At 60.8% G+C, this 22,614-nt stretch overlaps 2 protein-coding genes across 11 annotated transcripts in view; one reads left to right on the forward strand and one right to left on the reverse strand.

Annotated features, from left to right (window-relative positions):
* BCOR (BCL6 corepressor) overlaps positions 1–22,614 on the reverse strand; it is an 82,217-nt gene that overhangs the window by 47,388 nt on the left and 12,215 nt on the right. For 2 of the 10 annotated variants that reach the window (XM_032100932.1, XM_032100926.1), the window contains exon 1: positions 10,691–11,258. The exons of 1 other annotated variant lie outside the window; for it this stretch is intronic. The gene's annotated coding sequence lies outside the window, so the exon portion shown is untranslated. Of the gene's footprint in view, positions 1–297; positions 764–10,690; positions 11,259–11,298; positions 11,369–20,508; positions 20,690–22,614 lie in introns of those variants that run through there. 7 more of the 10 variants (XM_032100931.1, XM_032100934.1, XM_032100930.1 and 4 more) reach the window with 6 other exon arrangements.
* On the forward strand, positions 7,492–15,798 carry LOC116439874 (nascent polypeptide-associated complex subunit alpha, muscle-specific form-like). Its single transcript, XM_032099915.1, has 9 exons — positions 7,492–7,793; positions 8,997–9,259; positions 9,803–10,553; positions 11,744–12,079; positions 12,648–12,853; positions 13,833–13,919; positions 14,059–14,241; positions 14,662–14,785; positions 15,294–15,798. Exons 1-9 carry the CDS (start codon positions 7,492–7,494, stop codon positions 15,796–15,798), a joined length of 2,757 nt encoding a protein of 918 aa, XP_031955806.1.

The following is a 22,614-nucleotide window of genomic DNA, read 5'->3' on the forward strand; positions in this document are numbered from 1 at the left end:
TTTATCTTTCCGCCTTTGCTCCAAGGCGAAACTAGTTTCGCAAGCAGTATTCTTGCAGAAAAATGGCACATGTCATATAAAATACCAGTTTATAGGAATTGATGCTAAAATTGTTGAATGACTACTGTTGTAGTTCTGCCACTAATAGCACAGTGTAATCCATAAAGGACTAAGGGGACAGTCAAGGCCAAAAGAGAAAAAAACGTAATAGATTGACTGGAGAGAAATAGATAAAGACAACCCATCGACCAAAACGACTAAAAGGGGGGTGAGGGAGGAATAAACATCTCCCCTTACCTGCTTTCCACCCCAGAGCCGCCTCGTCAAAAAGACAGTAGTATGTGGAGGTCACTTACTATATGACACACAGAGGTTCTTGTAGGTAGTGAAATTATGTCAAGTACAAATATAGGCCAGAACCCAGTTCTCCAAGTTCCCTCGACTTTCCAGAGGCTCTTCTGAAAGGGCCAGGAGATCACTCTTGGTATTGGAGCAAACTTCAAGAACAGACAGCATTTTATATCCTACGCTCAGAAGGCAAACCGAGGGACTTAGATGCAAAGGCTTTGAGCAGAAAATAGCCACTCGGGAAATCTATGCACAAGGAGTTTTTCACTGAAGACCTACTCCAGAGGTCTCTGCACGTCCAGGTTATCGGGGGTCGTACGCTGCCATCTCAAGCGATAACAACTTCTCTGCCAACACGTGTTTGTGAGGGAAACGCGCTGCCAGCCACCGCACCGTGCCGTGCCCCAGGCCAGCCGAGGCTCGGAGCCGGGCTGCCCTCTCCAGCCGCGGGGCTGCCGGGACGCCTCGCCCGCCGCTCCCGCAAAGTCACCGGGGCCGGCGCAAACCTGCCGCCGGGAGGGATTTCCCAGCGCCGGGGCCGGGCACGGAGCCGGCCGCTCCTCCAGCTGCCTCGCTGCGCTTGTAAATCAAGCGGAGGCGGAAAGAGGGGCCGGGGGGGAGGGGGAGGAACGCTTCTCCCGGGCCAGCGGCGTTTGCTTAAGCGTCGCGGCGGGCGGCAGGGAAGCGCGGCTGGGCGCCCCGCCGCCGCCGCTCGGGATGCCGCCGGGCCCCGGGGCGCCCCGCCGGGCCCCGCAGCGCCGGGCGGTGCCTCCGGGAGCGGCGGGGCGGCCCCGGGGCCACTCCGGCCGCAGCGAGAGCTTTTGTGTGCGAGTGCCGGCGAGGCGCGGGCTTTTCGCGCTCCAACAGCTGTCACATTATTTGCACTGGCTGTAAACAGCCTTCGCCTTTCTCCCCCCCCTCCTAACCCCCGCCTCCCTTGCCACAGAGTTAAATCCAGACTAACAATCCCCAGTTAGAGATCAAACCAACAACAGCAGCATTGTGTCTGCCTTCATTGCTTTACCATCAACTACTGCAGCTGGTTTACTCAAAACAAGGAACACCCTCTACCCACCTCCCCCGCCCCGGGGCCAGAAACGTGCTTGTTCCCGGAGGTTGGCCAGGCGGAGCCGCGCTGCCCCGGGGGGTTCTGCGGGCCGGCCCGGGGCTGAGGGGTGCTGCTCCGCCAACCCAATGCCGGCGGGGTGCGAGCGCCGCGGGGCTCTCCCCCACAGCACAGAGGGGTTTCCAGTCAGCACTCACGCCCGACGAAACGCCTGCACAATCACAAGTTGAGCTCCGCTCTCGGTCTGGCTTTTGGGAAAGGCGAGGGGGAACCCCGCTGTAGCGGGGAAAGCCGCGCCTGCAGCTGCGCAGCGCCCCGCGCCACACGGCGAGCTCGCCCCCGCGGCGCGGCGCGCCCCCGAGCAGCCCTTCCCCGGGAAAGCCGGGCTTCCCCCGATTCCTGCCCGGCCGCCTCGCACCGGGCCGCCGCCGGCAGCGTCCGACCTGCTGTCGCAGCGAACCTCCCGCCGAGGGGCCCCTCCGCCAGCCCTGCCCGCGGCGGTGATCCCGCAACCCGCGGCGGCCCCGGCCCCTCCGCTCAGCCGGGCGACAGAAACACGCTCCCACCTTCTCCTTTCCATCGTAAGGAGAAAGAAAAACTGAGAAAAGAAAAATGCCAATAATCTAAAGCACGACTCCAGCTTCGTTCATGATAAAACCACCTGGCAGCAAAGGAGTGCGCTGCACGCTCTCAGAGGGCGTTTTTTTGGGCACAGCTGGAATTTGAGCGTAAATCCTCGTACCTCCTTCCCTGCCCTTACTTATTTTTACATCAGCAGCAAAGTTGGAGGAGACGTGGAATTTACTTTACAGAAGCATGGGGAAAATAAATCTGTTCGAGGAAACCTTTCCTTGCCCAGTCTGACTCCTGGCATTACCCAAACTGTGTATCTCTTAAGAGAAAACCAAGACACGGCAACTTTCTCTGAAATTTGTGTCCCGCACAAACTCTTTACGAGGCCACAGGAGCTGGAATAACGCTCTCTATGTACCTATATGCACTTTGGGAGCCGGCACCAGTAAGGAAAAACAGCTGATTTTATTGGAAGCATGTCTCCATCTTGGCCTAACTCCTGCCAAAGGGCAGCACTACCCAGGCAGGTAAGGTGCTTCACGCTCATGTGATAAGTCTCCAATCGACTTCCGAATCAGATTCCCCGCCCAAAGATGCCAGTACATATTCGCAGGTCAGTATCATCGACTATTCATTGCCTATACGTAGCTTGAAATCTGCTGGCCTGGTAAAAACCACTGCTAACAGAACAATGTCAGCAAAGGCTGCAACACAGTCTTGTGAGAGACAGGCGATTCGTGCCTACTGAGGCTCTTTCAGCACAAAGGCTTTTAGAGGAAGAAGAGAGAAGGGGGGAAAAAAGGAGGGAGGGCTCTCGTGTTTCAGGGCTGCTGTCCCCTGGGAACCAAGAACCAAGTGTAGCTTCAATCAAATGCTGACTTCTCCTCTGGGAGCTCAGTAGGAAACCTGATCTCACTAGCTCATGCCTGCCTCCATGCATATAGGCTGGGTTTTCTTTCATACCAGCAATTTGTATAAAGAGGGGAGCCAATATAGTTTATTGCAAACGAGATCTCGCAGTAATGGATCTAGAGAGATATTTCTGTAGCTAAAATAAGACAACCTTCAGCCACCTGCTCAGGGCAGGCCGCGCCACAGCCGCCTCCAGCTCTGCACACAGGGCTCCGCTGTGAGTGCCCCTGGCACTGCACGGCACAGCCTCCCACGCATCTCCCCGAGCTCTGCATCCTCCCCAGCTGGCAGCAGCCACCCTGGGTTGGGGTTCTGTGCAATGCCAGGTTACACTTCCATTAAAACGTTTACCCTGGGAGATCACTTCCGGCTTGCAGGTAGTGTTCCGGCTTCCCCTGCTGCTCCCAACTTTAGCCAGAGGTATTTCTCTCCTCACCCAGCGAGGCGTGGAGACCCCGGGAAGCATCCACCCCTGCCCGCTGGTCCTGGGCTGCCCTGGCACGGCAAAGCATAGCACAGCACAGCACAGGAGGTCTGCAGCGGAAGGCAGGCCAGTCCTTCAGGCAGAGCTCCGCATAACTTCACACCGGGCTGCTTAATTCTGCACCGGGCTTTGCTAATCCACTTTGTGCTTGACTACTGAAACGGGAGGAAAGGAAAACACTGCACGGGGAGCACAACCAGGCCAGAGCAAGGTGAACCTGGGGGACTGCAGCCTGTGGGAAGGGCTTTCCCCAACACCCAGCTCAGCCTCCCACTGCTGTGGGCAAGCTGGAGAAGCTTAAAGCACAACCCAGCACACCGGGGCGTGGGAGCAAAGGGGATTGCCCGAGGATCAGAGATCCCTGTAGGATCTCTCCATAGCCGGGAGCTTTCACATGGAGAAAGTTTGGCTCAGGGAGGGAATTTACGCTTAGAAAGAGGAGCTCAGCCCACCCCTTCTTGTGCCATTAACAAGTTCTTTGTGAATTTCAAGGAGAGCTGAGAATACACCCCCCCAGCTTTGATTTCACTTCTCTGTCCCTACCTGTCACCATACACAAATGCCTTACTCAAACCACGACTAAACAAGCCCGGCAAAGCTCTCTCAGCCCTCCAGGAGACTCCCAGATGCAATGCCACCCCACCCCTGGGGAACACAGAGGAAACACAGCGGTGGGTGAGGGACAGGCAGCCCCATGGCACCTGTCTACACAGGCAGAAGGACACCCATAGGGCTGCCCCAAGCATGGAGTCTGCTCTCTGTGCAAGTACAGGCGTACTTCTCTGCTATCAACTATGCCAAGTGCCATCTACTCCAATACTCCCAGTGAAGGTGGAATTCTGACTTTGAGGGTAACTGAGGATACAGGCCCAAACGTTTTGTAATATACGAATACTTGAAAGGCATACAAGGTCCCCAGGTGAGGTACTGGGGTACGACCATGAGCTACTCCAGCTGAAAACGAAAAGCAAACCACGCTCTGAGAAAGAATGAGCTGGCTGGCAGACTGCAACCCACCCTGGGCTGTCTAGAGGTGCATGGGGAAAGACCCCACCACAGCACTGAGCTGCTGCAGCTCCTGGATATGGGAGATTGCTCCTGGATATGGGAGATTGCTCCAAGGGCAGCAGAAGCCACAGGAAAGAGAGCATCAAGGCTGGGAGCACTCTCGCCCTCCTGGCCGAGGAGAAGGCACAGGAAGCACAATGAGGCTTTCCCGATGCAGGCTCGGCCGTGGAACACAGCCCCGAACCTCCTCTTTCCCCTGTGCTCTACTGAACACACTCAGCTCTTTATACGAGCTGTTCCCAGTGTGGCTGGTGGATTCTGTGCTTTCCACTTTAATTGTCTTATCCAAATAAAGCTTTGTTTTCCTTAGCACGACAATCCCAACATTCAGACGGAGATTTTCATTGGACAGAGGAGATATTTTATTCTCTGATTGTTTAGGGAGTCAGGGCTTACACGGAACAGCCCCGGCTTGTGTGCCTCCACTCACAATGGGTGCTTTGCAGCCCCTTGTCCCATCGTGTAGATTCATTTTACGGAGTGATAGGGATGAGAATCATGTTTCTCTCAATTTCATAGCTTTCCAAGTCTACCCTAGACTTTAACAAGTCTTTTAGTTTGCACCTAGACAATAAATTTAGTTTAATTTAGCTTCCGGTCTTTAATTTTAGCAGGTCTTCTTTTTGCATGCAAATCAATATGGCAATTACCATCTAAAAGCTCGCCCAGCCCTAGGTCAATGTAAATTGATCATTGTCCGCCTTCTACAAAATAACACCGGGAGTCTGTGGTGCATAATGAGATTATACTGGAAACTGTCTTTCAGATCACAAATTATATTTCATGCTGTCAGGATCTTTTCCAAGCGGACTTCCTTGCATGTCTAATCACACAGCACCAAATCTGTCAGCTCATGAGGTAGGTTTGGGGTGCAAAGAGTGAAGGAGGAGTCCCAAATAATTCAGACAACAGTTTTGGAACACAAGCGGGCAGGTACGGAGGCGTGCTCTTACTCGCTAACTTTTCCAGCAGTGGAAGAGAGATGGGGAAAAACATCTCCACTCAGCCAAGAACTGCTGTCCAGCAAACAAGGAAAAATGAATTCCCTGCTGGAAAGCAGCAGAACTTTCCTAAAGCCACATTTGCAAGGAGTTCTTGGCCTCCTCCTTTCCGTCCCCACCTCATCTGCTCGGCCATTCAAAGGAGCGCTGGCTGCCTGCTCCGGAGAAACCTGAGGAAGGATGCACTCTCCTGGCAGAGACCTCCCTGCCTGCCACAGCCCGGGGACCTGAGCAGGTCAGGTCGGAGGGAAAGGTCGCTCCGGAGCAGCGGCTGCTGTAAGCCGGTTCCCTGAAAGGCCAGAGGATTAACGGGATCTGCTCACGGCCAGGGGAACTCCCCCTGCCTGCAGCCCGGGCCTCCGCGTTCCCTCCGGCACGCACACGCGATGCAGCCAGCGAGCGCTGCTAGGCGTAGTTAAAAAGGGTAAGCCCGGCTCTCCGTGCCTCTACTCAGGTTCTTGCAAAACCAAGAATGAGGGGAGGAGGCCTGCTCTGGCCATCAATTATTTCTAAAGCAACACCAGCCTAAGGAGGAAGTACTAAACTCGGCTTCATGCTGCTCTAAGCCCACACTAAAATGTGATGTATTGCAGTGTTCGGGGGAAAGACAGCACATCGCACATCACCTGTGCAACCCAACTATGCTGCAGGGTCCCAGCAAGAGCACAGACCTCTGTCGAGACATGCAGAAACTGGAGATCACTTGTCCTCCACATTAAGCACCGATTTACTCCAAGCCATATTTAGTCTGAGAGCAACGTGGCTGCTTAGCTACGACCTGAACTGCAGCCGGCCTTCTGCCTGTCTTTGCAGGGGCCACTCATCGGTCAAAGTTGAGAGACCTTGTAAACGACAGCCACAGATTGCCAAAACTACTTTGGTATGTGCAGCACTCAGTATTTTGGGCTGTGGTGACCTGGGTCCATTTTCTCTGCAAACGGAGACATGAAAACGTAACAACTTTGTGCAGTCTCACAGCTACACAGATCCAGAAAGTTTGCTTGCATGAATGGTACAGGAGCCCCTGCAGTTCAGTCACTGTTAGGGGATCTTGGCTTCCTCATCAGTCTTCAAAAAAGTGAATTATCATGGGGTGGAGGAAGAGGAGGGAAGAGGGATGACAATTTTGAACTGCCTGAGAAGCTGCAGCTCTTGGCACATTGGTAAAGGCAGATAGAGTGTGTGACACGGAGCCTGGATTGTCCACCAACACAGGAATAAAGCCAAGGCACCAGTATTGTTTCAAGACCCAGTCCATATTTGGGCATTCAGCTCACACATCACAAGTATTGCTTTAAATATTAGAGACATTTGCCAATGTGGTTCATAATGCACTCAAATGGGAGAAGTCATTTCTGTTCGCTCTCAGATTAGTGGCTTGGTCTTGATGGTGGGGGTTTTTTTTGGGGGGGGGGAGAAGAGAGGGAAACCCTGCTGAGTCTGTTTGCACTGGTCTCTATTAGATATGCAACAAATCTGCCATTTCCGGCGTTGCTTCTATCTAATTAGAGATGTATTTAGATGTGACGTGTAAATAAGCGCTGAGCTGCCTGCTGCCCTGGCTGCGTGGACTGCTCGGGAGCATTTCCAATAAGGCTATAGCGCCCGGAACCAGGGCTCAGACAAAGAGGGATGGGAATGGTCTGCGCTGCAGGCGAATCCAACAAAACCAGCTTTTATCTATTGCTCTAAAGCCTTAACTGCTTTTAATCTGTACCGCCCAGGCTTGCACGCCAGGATCGCATCTCATCCATCGAGGACGTCTCAAGCACAAAAGGAAGTGCACACGCACGGAGGAGCTGCCAACAAACCCCGGCCCACCCGAGCTGCAACACAGACCCCTCTCTCCTGCTGCCCTTGCCTTCCACGAGGTGTGTTTGCTACCGTGGGCTTCCAAACATCCCGAGGCAGGTACGCCCGGCTCCTGCCTGCACGGACACGAGCCGAGGGCTGCCCCACGCTGTGAGCACACATGCGGCCCCGTGGGGAGAAGGGCGCCGAGTTGCCGGGGGAGAAGTTGACGGAACCTGAAGGCGGCCATGGAAACTCGCTCCCCCCGCGGGCCCGGGAACCTTCATCTCGGGATTTCCACTGCGGCCCGCGGGAAGAAGGGGGACACGGCAGGGCCGCGAGGGGCGGGGAGCCCCGGGGACGCCCCCGAGCCCGAGGGCGCCCTGTGGCTGCCCGACCCCGGCTCCAAGCGCTCCTCGGAGTTTCCAGAGAGGAAACTCCTGGGAACGAAATCATCTGGCACTCGTCTCGTGAACTCTCTTCCTGTTGTGGGAAACATCTCTTATAAAGCCATTAGATGGACGGGGCAGCGCCCGGGCCCGGAGGCGCGGTACCGTCCCCCCCGCTCCGACATCATCCCTGCGATCGCTGCTGTGCTACCACATCGTTCCAGGCCGGGATAGCCAGCCCCGATCCCCTCTGGCGTGAAGGGTTAACAACCATCACCACAAAAAAAAAAAAAAAAAAAAAAAAAAAAAAAAGGCAAGAAAGAAAGGAAGGAAGAAAGGGGGGGGGGGGGAAGAAAAAATATCGCGGTGACCTTTTCCTCTCCGTCTCCCCCACTCTCCCTTTCAGACTCTGGTTCCTGAGCTCGCAGGGAGCCTGAGCGGCTGTCTAGACCGATCTATCACAGACGGACAAACAATACCAGGAGAAGCCCCTGCCCGGTCCCTCAGCCTCCGCCACTCACCTTAGAAATGGCGAAGAACAGAAAAGTGACCGCGATACAATCCTCCCCGGTATATTTATAGCCTTCCACACAGCCCACCTTCATGCCTGACAAATGAGATTTTGTCTGCTCTCTCAACGTACGCTCCAATAAACACACACACTTTTTTTTTTTTTTTTTTGGTGTCTTGTTTGTTTTTTGTAACATTCCCGGCTCGTCCCTCCGATCTCGGGGCGGGCAAGGGCCCACCACGCCCGTGCGTGACGGCAGGTTTGATAGCGGGGGCGGGAGGGACTAGGGGAGCAATAGGAGTCCCGGTCACTCGTCCATATACAACCTCCCAAGCTGGAAGCTTCAATGTCCGTATTCATCACGCCCCTTCGCACCCAGCCCCCCTCACCTGAAGTGCTCCCTGGTCCGTGCCAGCCCTCCAGGTTGCGTATTAAAGAGGTATACGGGGCGAGGAGCCGGAGGTCCAACGCTGCAAAAGGCTGGGGAATAACTAATGAGCTGTGCAGCCCATTGATCCGGTGCATACTTCCTAATTAACTCTGAGTCACCTATTTGTGACAGCAATTCAAAGAACTGCACCAGGGATAAACTGCAACCCCGGCGCGCGAAGGCAACCCGGCGGGGGGGGCGGGGAGAGAAGAGGCGGCGGGCGGGTGGGGGGGAGCTGGGGGAGGAATTTGCTCCTAATCCTCCTAAAAGCAATTAGGGTGAGCGCTGCGCTGGCTACCTCTCGGGAAGAAAAAAAAAAAAAAAAGAAAGGGAGAAAAAAAAACCACCCAGCGGCTCCAACAGCAGAACCGAAAGGAAATGAATCGGTGTGTCGCAAGGGCGACAGCACCGGGCTCCAGACAGACAGACAAGCCCCAGCATCTCGGGGACGAAAGTCGGCGAGAGCGGCGGCCGGAGGAAGCGGAACGCCGGGCTCGGCGGGCAGCGGCGCGCACGGAGCCGCGGGAGAAGCGCGGGCGGCGGTGACCGGGAGCGGCGGAGCCACTGGCGGGGGGTGCGGGCGCTGCCCGAGGGACCCAGACCCCGCACCGCCCGCCTGCTCTCGCCCCCAGCTTTGTTCCCAAGCGGCTCTGGCGGGGCATTGCTCTTCCCGGCCGCCCCCCGCGGTAGGGCCACGGGGAGGGGGCGGGGAAAAAAAAAGTTAATAGAAACCTTTGGAAAATCCGGGCTTGGCTACGTGGTGCGGGTTGGGCTCCCCCCCCCCCCCCCCCCCCCCCCCGCTTTTTTAATGCAAACACGAATACAAAAGCTGCGGGCTCTAAAGAGCAGATGAAAGCAATGAACGGAGTTTCTGGAAAAGATTCATTAATTAATGCTGCGAGGAGCTCCGAGGCGATACCATTAAAGTCAGTCCCCACACTTTGTCAGTTTTACACTGCTCACTATGGTCGGGGCTTTTTTTTTTTCTTGTCGGGGTAGATGGGGGAGGTGCTCTTCGCCTTCCCCTCGCCCCCTCTGCGATCACCAAACCCGGGATCCGACAGACATCGCGGAAACGAGAGGGAGGGAGGGAGGGAGGAAGGAGGGGAAAAAAAAAAAAAAAACCAACATACACACATCGAGAAAGAAAGAGGAACGTGAACGCTCCGCAGCCCTCGCCCCCGGACTCGCTCCGCGAACATCAAATGCATGCCTCATATGCTGCGCAGAGCCGCCCCACTTGGCCCTGGCTTCACAAAGCAGCCTCCACTGCCTCCCCGCCTGGCCGTCCCCCTCCGGCCGGCCCTTTGATGGCAAGCCCCGAGCCTCCCTCCGGCTCGCTCACCCAACTCCAAACTACATTTTCGGGCTGACAAAACTTCCGTGTCACGCCGGACCTCACGCCAGCACAGCTCCGCGCACGGGAAAGCCCCGGGCCGCCCTGTCCCACGTGCGCCGCGGCGCCCGCCCCGCCGGGGCGGAGGGACAGGGGGGAGCAGCGCCTCAGGTTCTCCTGGCGGGGACAAGGCAGCCAGCAGCGGGCTCTCCCGGCGGGAAGAAGGCAGCCGGCAGCGGGATTTCCCCGCCGCTCACCTGCCTGCCGCCGCCGGACTGCGCGCTGCTGTCGGCGGGGAGCGCGGAGCCCGGCCCGGGAGCTCTCCCCGCTCCGCGAGCCGGCAGCGCCGCTCCTTGCTCGCCCCGTCCCACGGGAACCCCCGTAATGCCGCTGCTCCGGAGCCTTCCCAATCACAAAGTGCGAGACGACGAGAACACCGCCACCACTCCCCACACGGGCGCACCGGAGCCGACAACGCGACCGGGTGCTTCCCCCCGCCTCCACTGCCCCAAACAGGCATCTTCACAAGCAACTGCCTCCAAACTTCCCCTCCGACACCGCAGCCCCGGAGGCGCTCCGCTAGACCCTCCTGCCCCCGCCGCCGCCCGCCCGCCACTCCCGCCCGAGCCCCGCTGCCCCGCGCCGTAACTTTCTGCCGCGCCGCCGCTCTGCCTTCCCCGCGGCCGGCCGAGGGGAGCCCCGCGACCGCCCCGTCACCGCGGGACTCGGCGGCGGCGGCGGCGCTTCCGCACGGGAGCTGTTCGCGGAGCGGAACACTGACCTTCCTGCCGCGCCGCGGGGCTGTGGCGTGCGCGGTCCGAGACGCGGGTCCCCACACCGTCGCCTGGCCCTGCTGCTCTCCCTGGAAGGGCAGCCCCGTCGGGGGTGGGAGGAAGAGGCGAGAAAAGTTTCACGATCCCTCTCCCCCTCTCCGTGGGTGCGTGTGTCGCGGCTTGCCCCAGCGCGGGCGGGTCGGGGAAGGGGCGCGGAAAGACCAGGGAGCTGCGGGGCGCGGGGGGCAGGAGCGTGGCCACCCTCTGCGCCGACGGGGCAGGTGCCCGCGGGAAGGGCTTTGCTCCTCGGCTCGGCTGGGATCAGCAGCGGGAGTGGGAGCGGCAGCCCGCGATGCTCATTCCGGCTGCCGGCTCTGGTTTGGCAGCGCCATGTTGCTGGCTTGCTCCGGGCGAAGTTCCTGCGCTGGCGAGCGCGGCGCTCCCCACATCTCGCCCGCGCCGCCGTCTCCCGTGCCCTGGCCGCCGCGGCTTTGTGTGTGTGTGGCTGGGGATTTAATTCTCCTCCTCCTCCTCTTCTCCTCCTCTCTCTCTCTTTTTCTTCCTCTCCCCCCCCCCCTCCCCTCTTTAGTCCGCCGGGAAAGCCGCTCTTCCTCACCTTGCCGCTGGGAGACCGGGCTCCGTCTGCTGCACGCTGCGCTCCCCTCGCATCCCCCCTCCCTCTCTCCCTCCTCCTCCTCCTCCTCCTCCAGCCGTCGCCTCCCCTCCCTTCCCCTCCCCCCGGGCAGGCGCTGCACCGAGGGAGCCGCCGCCAGCAGCAGCAGCGGCAGCAGCGCCGCCACCGCTTTTTCCCTCAGCAAGTTTCCCCCTCCCCTGGCTGCGTTTCCCTGCTCAGGCAGGGCTCGCCCGGCCGCTCGCCCGCTCCCCCCCTTGCCCTGACTAATTGATTTGCCCCCCCTCGCCGCGCCGCCAGCCCCTCGCCCGGCTGGCACAGGTCGATGCCAAGCTGCGGCGCCCCGGGGGGGGACTCCGCGCTCCCCGGCCGGCAGGAGGGGAAAGCCGCCCCCCCCGCCCCGCCGATACTCCCCTCTCTCGCTACCCAGAAGGCCAGTGGAGAACCGCAATTACCATAAAGCTCCGTTCACTCCGCTCCGCCAAGCTGTCAAAACCCCGGCGGCAGCGGCGCTGCCAGACATCGCTGCGAGCCTCCGCGGCGGGTCGCGCCGCGCTGCCACCCCCCGCCACCCCGCTCGCCCCCGGCCCCTCCGCCGGGCGCCCCCGGCTCCCCCGCCCCGCTCCCCCCGTGCTCCCCGCGGCGCCCGGGATACCCCCCCGGTGATGCAGCCCGCGCCCCCAGTCACACCCGCCGGCTCCGGGTTCCCCCCGTCGCGCAAAGGCATCCCCGCTCCCTCAGGACCTGCCGAGGGCTCGCAGCCGTCGTAACCCTCCGCAGGGGTCACACTACGCGCGGACCCTTTCGGCCGCAGCCTCCTACACTCGGGGAGGGGGGTGTGTCGCCCCTCGACCCCGGGGCCCCTCTCTGGTCCCACCCGCCGCCCCCAACTTCGCGTGGTCCGCGGCTCGGCCGCGCTGATTTCCGCGCTTCCTCCCGGTCCGCTTCTCCGAGCTCTGAATCGGGATGGGAAAAAAAGCCACTCGTTTGTCAACGTCTGCATTGCGGGGGGCGGGGGGGCCGAGGGGGACCTTATTAAAGCGCGTTTTCGCCTGATCCGGCTTTGGCAGCCCTTAACGCGCTTTTTACCCGGTGTGAGCAGTGTGGCAACCCGGGGTGGGGTGAACGACTGAAGCGCCGTTTCCCTCGCTGGCATTTCCACGGCTGCTTTAAGATTTCTGCCCGGATCGTGGAGCCCTTTAATCTCCGGGTTGGTAGTTATCGGCTGCATCTATTTACTTTGGCAAGGCAACTTTTAGCTCGGCGAGCTCGACTCGTAAATTTTACGTTCATAACGCCCATCCCCGCTGATACTCCCAGGTTTGGTCCTGCAGAGCCCGCGGCGTGGAAGCTCCCGGGGCGGCCCCGGCCTCAGGGGCAGGCGGGCTCACGGCCCACTGCTCCCCCGCACCTCCCGGCGCCTTCCCGGGGAAGCGGGAGTTCTGCCACCTCAGCGCCGCTGGCGCCGCATCGAGCCCTTCTCGCCGCCGCTCCGTGTGGGAGCGACTGCCAGCCAAACGCCAGGCGATTAACGCGGACAGTTTGCCCCGGGGGGGATTTTTAATCGCCTCGTTCAGGACCCTGCGCGAAAAGGCTGTGGAGACGCTACGAGCTGCAAAATCTTCCCTCACTGAGGGCGCCGGAGCAGCAAGCAGGGCGATGGGAATTCAACGCCAGAGCACGACGCCCGGGGCTGCCTGCCTGCTCTGCGCCGCCGCTGCTTATCTCTGAAGATGGGAAAATAAGAGTTCCCCAAAGTTGTCCCTACTAAAGCTCCCCCCCCTCCCCCGCCCCAAATCTAGAAGCCTGTAATCGAAAAGCTACACTACGTCTGGGGAAAAAAAAAGTGGGGGTCGCCCAATGCTCGGGAAAAGGACACAGAGTCCAGAGAAAAGCACACACACATCCCATACATACACACATGCACCCGGGTCACGGCCAGAGGGTTGGCATTTCATGAAACTGCCATCACAGGCTTTGGAGTTTCACTACGTCTCTTAAAAAACTCGCCTGTCTCAAAGCAGAAGTGAAATATCCACCATCTGAAACCCGAAACGGCAGCCGCACCACTTCAGCTTCCTCGCAGGGGAGCCCCGGGAGCCGCCGAGTACGGGGAACGGGCTGCGGTCCCACTGTGCTGGCCGACGGGGAGCACGGCCCTGGGTAGCGGCCGGGTTTGATCCTGGCGCGGCGGGCCACGCATCTGAAAAGGCTCCCACACGTTTTTTTAATCTCCAATAACAAGCAGAAGGACACCTGGCCTATTACGCTGTAAAGCTATTTTTTATAAAGATGTTTTAGGGCTAGACATTAAAAGTTATTAGACTGAACACACGTGAGTTACAGGCACACAGCTGGAGGGGAGGCCTCTGTTGGATTTTTTTTTTCCCCCTTTCCTAGGAAAACCTCATTAAAATTGCTTCTTTCGATATGAAAGCAGAACTAGCGAGCTTCCTGGCGAGGTGGCCGCAGCCGCGGGTTCCCGGCTTCATTGATCTGGGCTTTGTCTCTTCCCACAGGTCTGGATCTGCGGTGCCAGCGGCCCGCACTTGCATCACAAAAGTCGCCCGATTCCCTTCCCCTGGGCTGCGAAGTCCGGATCACAAGTGTGTGCCTAGAGCATGGGGCTGAGTGCTTGGGGCAGGGGTGGTTGTTTTTTTGTTTTTCACTAATGACTTAAAAGTTATCTCGGGGTAAACTTGCTCCGCTTTTATTTTTAACCGTAAACTTTCTTTGTGAACGCAGCTTCCTTCGTGGCGGGGAGGAACAGACTCGCGCTTGTTCGCCTCTGTGCCTTTTTTGTTCCCTGGGTCCCCGAGCTTTGCAGCGGGAGGCTGGCGACTCCCGGCGAAGACATTGGGGCTTCAGTTCGCTCCTCCCGCGGCCTGCCCCGGCCGGCTGCGCGCCCCGCCGCCTTCCCCAGCGCGGGTCCGGCGGGCACCGCCGAGCTAACCCCGGAAAATTCAAAGCATGCTCTTGCCTTGCGGATTACCGGGCGGCCTCCCCCCCTCCCACACGCCCCGGAGGGAGCTGACCCCCGGGTCAGGCCGCTGCACACTGCTCTCTCCCCGGGAGGGGAGGGGAGGGCTCCGCGCTGTCGCTGCTGTTGCGGCCGCCGAGGAGCCGGGAGAGGATGCGCTCGCAAAAACGGCTGCTCCGATAATGCTAAGTACTTAACCTCCTCGTAAAGACAAATCCATTGTTAATGGCAGAATAGGCTTCTCGCAGGAGGCTTCCAAGTGGGATGGCTTTATGCCGGCTCTCATTTACCTCCAGCGCCGCCTCTAATTGGAAGCTTCCCCGCGCCCCCGACCCACGCACCTCAGAAAGTTGGGGGTTAAACCGCAGGAGTGGCGAGGCCGGGCCCTGGCCGCCATCCACGGCCTGCTCCCCTGATCACCAAACGGAAACCAGAGCACGCAGGTCCTTCGGGCACGGGAAATGAGACAGAGGGGAGATGGGTGCTGCGAAGGTAAAATGAATTAATGCGAGCGAGGTGCTCAGACAGCCTGGTGATGAGTGCTAGGGAAAGCCTATAAATAACAGATCACTGTCCTAAGCTCTGAATTGCCCTGCTTGAGTGTGTCTTAAATCAGACCTTTATCATTGGTTATTGTAAGGCTATTTTTAATGGAAGTGTAGAAATCTGAATAACAAAACAAGACAAGCCTCAATTGGCGTTATACAGGGTCTGCAGCGCTTTCAGACCTGACACGGCATCAGCATATTGTTACACCGCCATGCAAACTCCCCGTGCAATCAAAGCGGTTTTGCATAGCAGAAGTACTACAATTTTATTTCGTAGTTCAGGGCTACTCTGTTGACAGGAGATCCATAATTTTCTCTCCCTCTCCCCAGAAGAGCCCGAAACGCGCTCGGTTCACGGACTAAGCGCCGCTATCTTTCTTACAAAGGCAAATGACAAATCGCTCTGGTTGCGTTTGCTTCGCTCCGCACCCCTTCCCCGCTCCACGGAACAGCAGAGATGCCCGCGGCCCTCCGGCCCCCGCTCGCCGCCCGGACCGGACAGCCCGCGAGGGACAGGCAGACAAACACTCGCACTGTCGGCCTGCCCCCAGCCGGGGAGCTCGGCCTGCCTGCCGCGCCCGGGAGAAGCGCTCGCCGGGCCCGGACAGAGCTCGGAGCGGAGGGCGCAGCGCCGACCCACCGGGGCTCGATGCACGGCCCGGGCCCGGTCTGGGGAAGGAGGGCGGCAGCCCAGCTGTAAGAGGAGGGCAGGCTGGCTGCGAGCTGCCCCCTCCACCTCTCCCACTTGCATACCACGGCCATTTTGTCTGCTTGCGGCGCGCCCGTGTGTGTGTGTGTGTCCCCGTCCCCCGCCCCCGCCCTGTCCCCTCGGGCTGCTGCGGGCGCTGCCCCGGGTGCAGGGGCCGGGCCGTGCCGGCGGTGGGGCCGGCGGGGCAGGCGGAGGTGAAAGGCGGGCAGCCCCGGCGGCTCCTGCGAGCGGAGAGATGCAGCCGCTAGGCAAGGCCCTGCAGGGGAGGGGGCGTGCGCCGCACAAGTCTGGAGAGGAGTAAAAATAGCGCCGGCGAGGTTGTCGCTCTCCTCGCCTCCCCCCAGCCCAGCGGGGGGCAGCGGTGGGGCTCGGCGGGAGGGCGGCGTGGAGGGCTCAGGGGGCGAACAGGAGCGGGAGCCAGACAAAACCCCGGCCCGGCGGAAAGCGACGGGGGCGAGGTTGAGCCTTCGCCTTTGAAGGCGATGCGCGGGAGCTGGAGGCTACAACCCCTTTTCCCGGTGGGGTCCCTGAGCCCCAGGGGGCGCGGACTGCGGCCCGTCCCCGTCCCTCGGCGGCCTGGGGAGGAGCAGCAGCGAGCGGTGGCTTGGCGGAGGAACAGAAGCCACCGTGCTCCCGAGTTTAAACATAATACGGCGGCCGGGGGAACCGCCATGGTTTGAAGGTGTGTTTGTGCAGACTACAGCTTGTATGTTAATAATTGGATACAGTCGATGAATCACCTCCGTCCTCCTTCTGGTTTTGTTTTTGTGTTGTGTTTTGTTTCGAAGGGGGTGGGGAGAGAAAGCGAGGAGACGGTGGCTCGGCGCTGAATACCAATTCCGAGCCCGGGTTCATAAACACTGGGGTTATTCAGTCCCCCCCAGAGGTGACAGCGAAGGCCTCCGCCGCCCTCCGCGCCCGCGCCCCGCGGCGCGGCCCCCGGGCTCGCCGGCGTGCCGAGCGGGATTTGCGCCCCGGCTGGAAGCCCGGCAGCGGCGGGTGGCTCGTCGGGGTGCATACATATGAAATGAGAGCCTGCAACATCAAAGCAGCAGCAGAGCGAGGGCAGGGAGGGGCTCTCGGTGCGTACACGTGTGTACCTTTCCAGAGAAAAGCCCCTAATTTTTCAAATCGGACCGACCCCCCCCAGCCCCTTCACTCGTATGGCAGACACGCGGAGAGATTCTTTAGTCCTGTACTTGACACTTCACAGTGTTTTTAGCAATTAAGGCGAGAGGGGGGTGGGTATAAAGATAAGCCACTTTTTCGCCCTGCAAGTGTGAAAGATAAGATAACAGTAAGCTGGGGCAAAACGTCTGCTTACAACCTCCCCCCAGCGATTCTGATCGGTCACCTCTTATCGCAGAAAATGTTCATTTCGAAAGCAGCTTCAAAAATCCAAGGGAAAATAAAAGTATTTTGCGTTCAGAAGTGCCATTTAAAACCCCGTCCTCACTTCATCTCTCTACATCGTCGTTCCCCCGCGCCCCCCTCCCCCCCCCGCCATCACGGCACCCAAACAAGGGCAGCAGCCGCTTCATAGAGCGCCTCTCGGAAGCCAAATCACGCAGGTAATCAGAGGACCAAAACCTGTCAGGCGCCGAGATTAGCGGCTCCCCGCCGCTCCCCGGCCGTGCCCGCTCGCCGTCCCCGTCGCAGGCGGGGGACCCGGCCCCTCGCTGGCCGTAGAGAGGGCAGAGACCTGCGGTAGGGAAAGCCCCGCGCCGGCCCCACAAGCCGCGGCGGGTGAGGCAAAGCGAGAGCCAGGCTGCCTTTCCCAGTTCGTTTCGCTGCAGCACCCCCGACGGCGACACTCCCCCAGCCCGGCCTGTCCCCAGCCAAGCTGCAGGATCCGCTGTGGGCGGCGGTGCTCGGCGTCGAGTCGGTTCTGATTCTGAGCCTCTCAGCCGCCCCCGCTCCCCGCTGCCCGGCAGGCAGAGGCGGAGGCCGTGTGCGGGCAGGGCGCCCGGTGCACACGGCGGGGGCCCTGCCCTCTGCGGCACCGGGCAAGGCCCCGCCGCGCCCGCCCCGAGGCCCGCGGGCAGGATGCGGGCGCTGTTCCGGCCCGGCACGGCGCGCCTGCCACGGCCACGGCCGGGGTTCCGCGCTGCTTCCCAGTCCCCCGGGGCCTCCCCTGGGCCCGGAGTTTCCCCCTCCCGTCCTTGAGCCGTCGGCACCTGCGATAAAACGAGATATCGAGTAGAAAAGGCTTCCCGACACCTTCCCGAGGGCAAGGCGCGGCAGCGCCGTGTCCTCGCTGCCCTGGGAAACCTCCACGCGGGCCTCCACGCGAGGCAGCGGAGTGTGTGTGGCGTGGGGGTGTGTACGTCCCCTTGTCCGCCGGCAAAGACACATCGAGGGCACCGCACAGGAAACGTGATAGCAGCGACCCTGCGCTGCCCCAACGTGCTCAGGGCCGGAGCGGAGCCGGGGTGGCTCGGCGGGGAGCCAAGACGGTGGGGGGGCTTCCCTGGCTCGCCGCACCCCCGTCTCCTCCTGCCGCCCTTCTCAGAAACCCGTCGGTGCCGTGCTCTCGAAGTGAGTGGGTCAGCAGCTGATGACAAGGGGAAAAAAGAAGAGAGCGAGCGAGAGAGCGAAAAAAAAAAAACTCCCTCCCAAACCCTAGCCTGGCGCGATTACTCATCCCCAGAGTTCCCCTAAGTCAGAGAAACTTGGCGAAGTCCCAAGGCCGAGCCGTTAACACGGTCTGAGGCTCCCCGGGCACCTTCCGCCGCTGGGCCGGGGCCGAGGGGGCCGGGGCTGAGGGGGCCGGGCGCCAAGGCCATCGGGGAATGCACGTCCCCATCCTCGGCGCTGTTCGCGCTCGAGTTATTGTGGAGCGTTTTATCTTCACAGTCACATCGGCAGCTAACGAAGCTCGGCGGCTGCAGCCCACACGACTTTGGTTCTCTGCATTTATCCTTCAATAAAAGCCGATTCCTTTATTAGAAACAGGAGACGTGTCTCCTACCGCCCCTATCAAATCCCAACTGGCAAGGCGCAGCCGACACCTCCCCCTCAGCCCCCCCTGCCCGAGAGGGGCAGGCCGCACCACCCCATGGCCTACGTCCCCCCTCCCGCCGGACCCCCCACCGCGAGCATCCCGCACTCCCCCGCTTCAGCCCCCCCACGAACAGGGGCAGCCCTCATCCCCTTCCACCGGGGCGGCCAACGCCCCCTCCCCGTGATCCCTCCCGGGCAGGAGCAGCCGAGGCCAGCCGGCCCCTCCCGCCCCAAACAGCCCGCGCTGGCACGGGCAGCCGCCACCCCTCCCCTGCCAAATCAATCGCCCCCACCAGGCGCACCCACACGACTTTCGTTCCCCTGCATTTATCGTTCAATAAAAGTCGTTTCCTTTATTAGAAACAGAGGAGACGCTTCTCCCACCGCCCTCACCTCATGCCCCCTCCGCGGGCGCAGCCGGCGGCCCCCCTACCACGTCGCCCCCCGCCGAGCGCGGACCGCCCCACCCCCCTCGCTCCCACCACCGCCGCCGCCCCCTAAAAATAACAATAACAGTAATAACAATAATAACAGCCGTCGTCCCCAGCAGTCAGCACCCCCTCCACCGAGCTCAGCCCCCCCCTCCCCTTCCCTCTCAAATCCCCTATCGCTAGGCTCAGCCAACCGCGCCCCCCCCCCCCCCGCCCGCCTTTCCCCAGGCGCAGCCAACGACCCATCAAATCCCCTGGCCAGGCATGGCTCGGCCCCCGCCCGCCTCGCAGCCCCCCCGGGCACCGAGCAGGTCTGCGCGGCGGATGCTTGTGTGCGACTCCGATCGGAGCTGCCGCTCCATCGCTACCGGGCGGGGAACGTTTCCCCGGGCGCCGCCGGGAGAGCCGGCGCTCGGAGGATGCCAGCCCGCTTTGCCGTGCCGTGCCCCGCCGTGCTGTGCCGTGCCCCTCCTCCGCGGCGCGGAGCGCCCGGCGGAGATCTCCCCACTGAGGAGGGGCCGGGAGGGAGCGCACTCTGTATCGCATTAAATTAATCGCTCGGCTCCGGAGGAGGCAGGTGATTCTGCCAAACACAATGAGGGGTTTGAGCGCTGCGGAATAAAGCGCTGTTCATGGGGCCGTGGGCGGCGGTGCCCGGCTCCACCGCGGGATCGCCGGCTCCCGGGCGATCTCGGCGCTGCTCCCCGCCGCCGGCCCCAGTGTGGGGAGCTCCAGCTCGGCGCACCCCACCCTCACCCTCGGGATGGATAAAGGGAGGGCGCGGAGGGGAAACGAGCAGCCGCCCTGGCAGCGGGGGAGCAGCAGCCCCTGGGGACGGGAGACGGGGGGTACGGGGGGTTGTAGCTAGCTTTCCACACCCTCCCCCCGCTGTGCGTCCCCTCGGGGGCGGCCCTTTGAGACTGAAGGGAGGGGGGGCCGGCCAGAATCAGCCTCCCGAGAGGAAGCAGGGGCCGAGTGACGGGGACCGCGCAGCTCGCCGTACAGGGCGCCGGAGAGCGCGGGGCCCCTGGGCGGCCTCCGGGCGGACGGTGCCGGGCGGGCGGCGCTGCCAGGGTTTAGGCGGTGGCAGGCGTTGTTTTCCTCGGAGAGCGGAGGAGGAGGAGGAGGAAATCTCCGGGTTTTTAATGAGGGGGTGCAGAAGGGCTGAGCGCTGGGATTACACGGCGCGGAGACAGAGCTGCGGGCTAGTGTGTGCGCGCAGGCTGGTAGTCTCCGCCCGTCTGCCTGCTAATCGCACGTTTTCCGCTGTTAAAAAGAAACCGAGACACTGTGGCCGAGCCCAGCGCTGTCTCTGTGACTGTGACATGAAAAGATGGCGCTCTCTCCCCTCCCCCAGCCTCCCTCTCGGTTTACACTTCCTCCCCAACAGCTTTTGCCTTCCAGTTTTTTAAAGCCCTCTTTGCTCCTTCCTTCCCCCCCTCTCCCCCGGCCGGATACCACCAGCTTCCCAGCCGGTCGGTGGGTCCCTCTGTTGCGACCAATTTTTTTTTCTTTTTTCTTTACCTCGCTATTTTCGCCTCTCCCTTTTCTCGGAAACCTCGATCTCTTTATGTCTCGCTCTTTTGTGAACTTCAGCGGCAGTTTGCAGGAGGCGGGGGGGAGGGGGGGAGGGAAAAGCGGGGAGGGGGCTACCCCGTCGCTTCTGCCCCCCATCCATGTCCTCCCTCTCCCCAGGGGCAGCGGGGGCAGGAAAGTGAGCCGGATCTAGGTGTGTGCGTGTCGGGGCGGGCAGCTGGGAGGCTCAGGGAGGTGCCTGCCCGCGCCGGCGACCTGGTCGCGCTGCGGTTGCCCTGGTCGCCACAGGAGCGCTCGCCGTGGGGGCGAGCCGCGCTGAAGCGATGCAGCGGGAGGCATCTCCGTCGGAGGAGTTTACCTGTCTAGAAACCTGCGCGCACCAAGGTGGTCCCGGCTCCCGGAGAGGGTCCACGGAACTGGCCGCGGCCCCGCTCCGAGGCAGGAGGGCTACTCCGCCGCCTTCCACATCACTTCTTGCGTTCATCAGCAGACCGCTCCTAAGTGCTAAGGGGTTTTTTTCTTTTTTTTTTTTTTTCCCCTAAGCCTGCAAATTAAATTCAGCGCCGCTCTCCTATTTTAGTGTCTGTTATGTTAATTGCACTTAGCGCTGGGGCGCTGCTCGCCAGAGATGTATGAAGGCCTCGGAGATTAACCGCAGGCTCTTTCTCGGACTTTTCTGAGGCAGCAGCAAGTTCCGAGGGGCTAACAGGGGGTCTTCAAGATCCTATGTGCTCTCGGGGCGTGCCGCTGCTGGCCAGCACCTCTAAACTCGAGGCCAGCGACTCTCGGCTGGCAGGTCAGGCTGCCAGCAGCTCCCTGTGCGCCCGCAGATCTATTTGCGTAAGGATTTGCATTGCGGGACGACAGGTATTTTTCCTTCCCGTGGATGGTAAAAATGCAAAATTAGCGTGACTGTTTCTAGGCAGAGAAGCCACGACTACGTGATCTCGCTGAACCTGTCGGTTGTGCTCTCTGGAGCAGCAGGGAAACCGGACACCTTTATCAGTGACCCCCGGAGCCGTTCTCCCGGGAGTTTGCTGTATTTATCGCCATCTAACCCTGGGCAACCCGCAAGTGCCGTGTCACGGCCCTCTGCCCTGCCCGGGGATGTCCGTGTGGCCGGCTGTGCCCCGCGGTGGTACCCAGCCACTCCGGGAAGGAGCAGGCGTGTGTGGCCTTTCCAGGCATGTCCCTTCTCCGGCATCTACTTCATCTATTCGTTATCAGGGGACAGCGTGTGGAGTGACTGAGCCTAATAAGTTGTCCACTTGTTCATTTCAGGAGCATTGATTTCTGGTTCCAAGGCACTCTGTTCTAGCTCTGGCTACAGCTGCGGGGCATTTCGCAGCTGGTCTTTCGCCTAGACAAATATCAGCGAGAATGTGAGCGTTATTAGCCACATAAATAAATCATTAACGTGCACACAAATGTTATTTTAGCATAACTTCCAGGGAGAAAATATCCCGGCGGGGCAAGGCGGCGAGGCGTGCTACGCTGGACCGGCCTCGTCGCGGGCTGCCCGGCAGCGGCGGGCGGGGGTCGGCGCCTCCCCGACACGGAGAGGCACGGTTCTCCGGCTCCCGATTGAACATTAACAGGGCCGGCCGGCGTGGCACGGCCGCAGGGCCTTGCTTCGCAGACCTTTGTCTGCTCTCCCGAGGCCGGGCGAGGACGCTGGGCGCTTTACTCCCCAAACGCGACGGCACTAATGAGATTACCGCCCGGCTGGGGCTGGGAAGCGCCGAGGCGGCGGGCAGAGCCCGGCCCGGCCCGGCCGCTGCGCCTCGTTAGCGCGGAGCCCACGGCTGGAACGATATTTGCTTTTGGCCTCCCGCGAAGGGCCGGCGGCTCCCCCCGTGCCCCGGCGGCGGCGAGCGGGGAGCGGCAGCCGCCGCCGCCCGGGCCGCGCTCGCCCTGCCCCGCGGAATCCCGCGGGTGCCAGTAAAGCCCTGCCTGGGAGCCCTGCCAAGGCGGTCTCGCTTTGATATTCCGCGCCACGGCCGCTCTTCCGCTTGCTCCTAATCACGCAAATGCGAGCTTGCCCCGGCACTCTCCATAATAAACACTGAGCGCGTTTCGCTGGGCTCCCAAAGT

Source organism: Corvus moneduloides, chromosome 2 (genome assembly GCF_009650955.1).
Source record: "Corvus moneduloides isolate bCorMon1 chromosome 2, bCorMon1.pri, whole genome shotgun sequence".
Lineage (NCBI taxonomy): Eukaryota > Metazoa > Chordata > Aves > Passeriformes > Corvidae > Corvus > Corvus moneduloides.

Bases quoted from the DNA above. Each gene is read 5' to 3' on its own strand.
- LOC116439874 (XM_032099915.1), top strand. From the start codon at position 7,492: ATGGAAACTCGCTCCCCCCGCGGGCCCGGGAACCTTCATCTCGGGATT. The intron at 12,854-13,832 runs GTTTGCCCCGGG...CTCTTCCCACAG, and splicing joins CCAGGCGATTAACGCGGACA to GTCTGGATCTGCGGTGCCAG. The intron at 14,242-14,661 runs GTCCGGCGGGCA...GTTAAACCGCAG, and splicing joins CGCCGCCTTCCCCAGCGCGG to GAGTGGCGAGGCCGGGCCCT.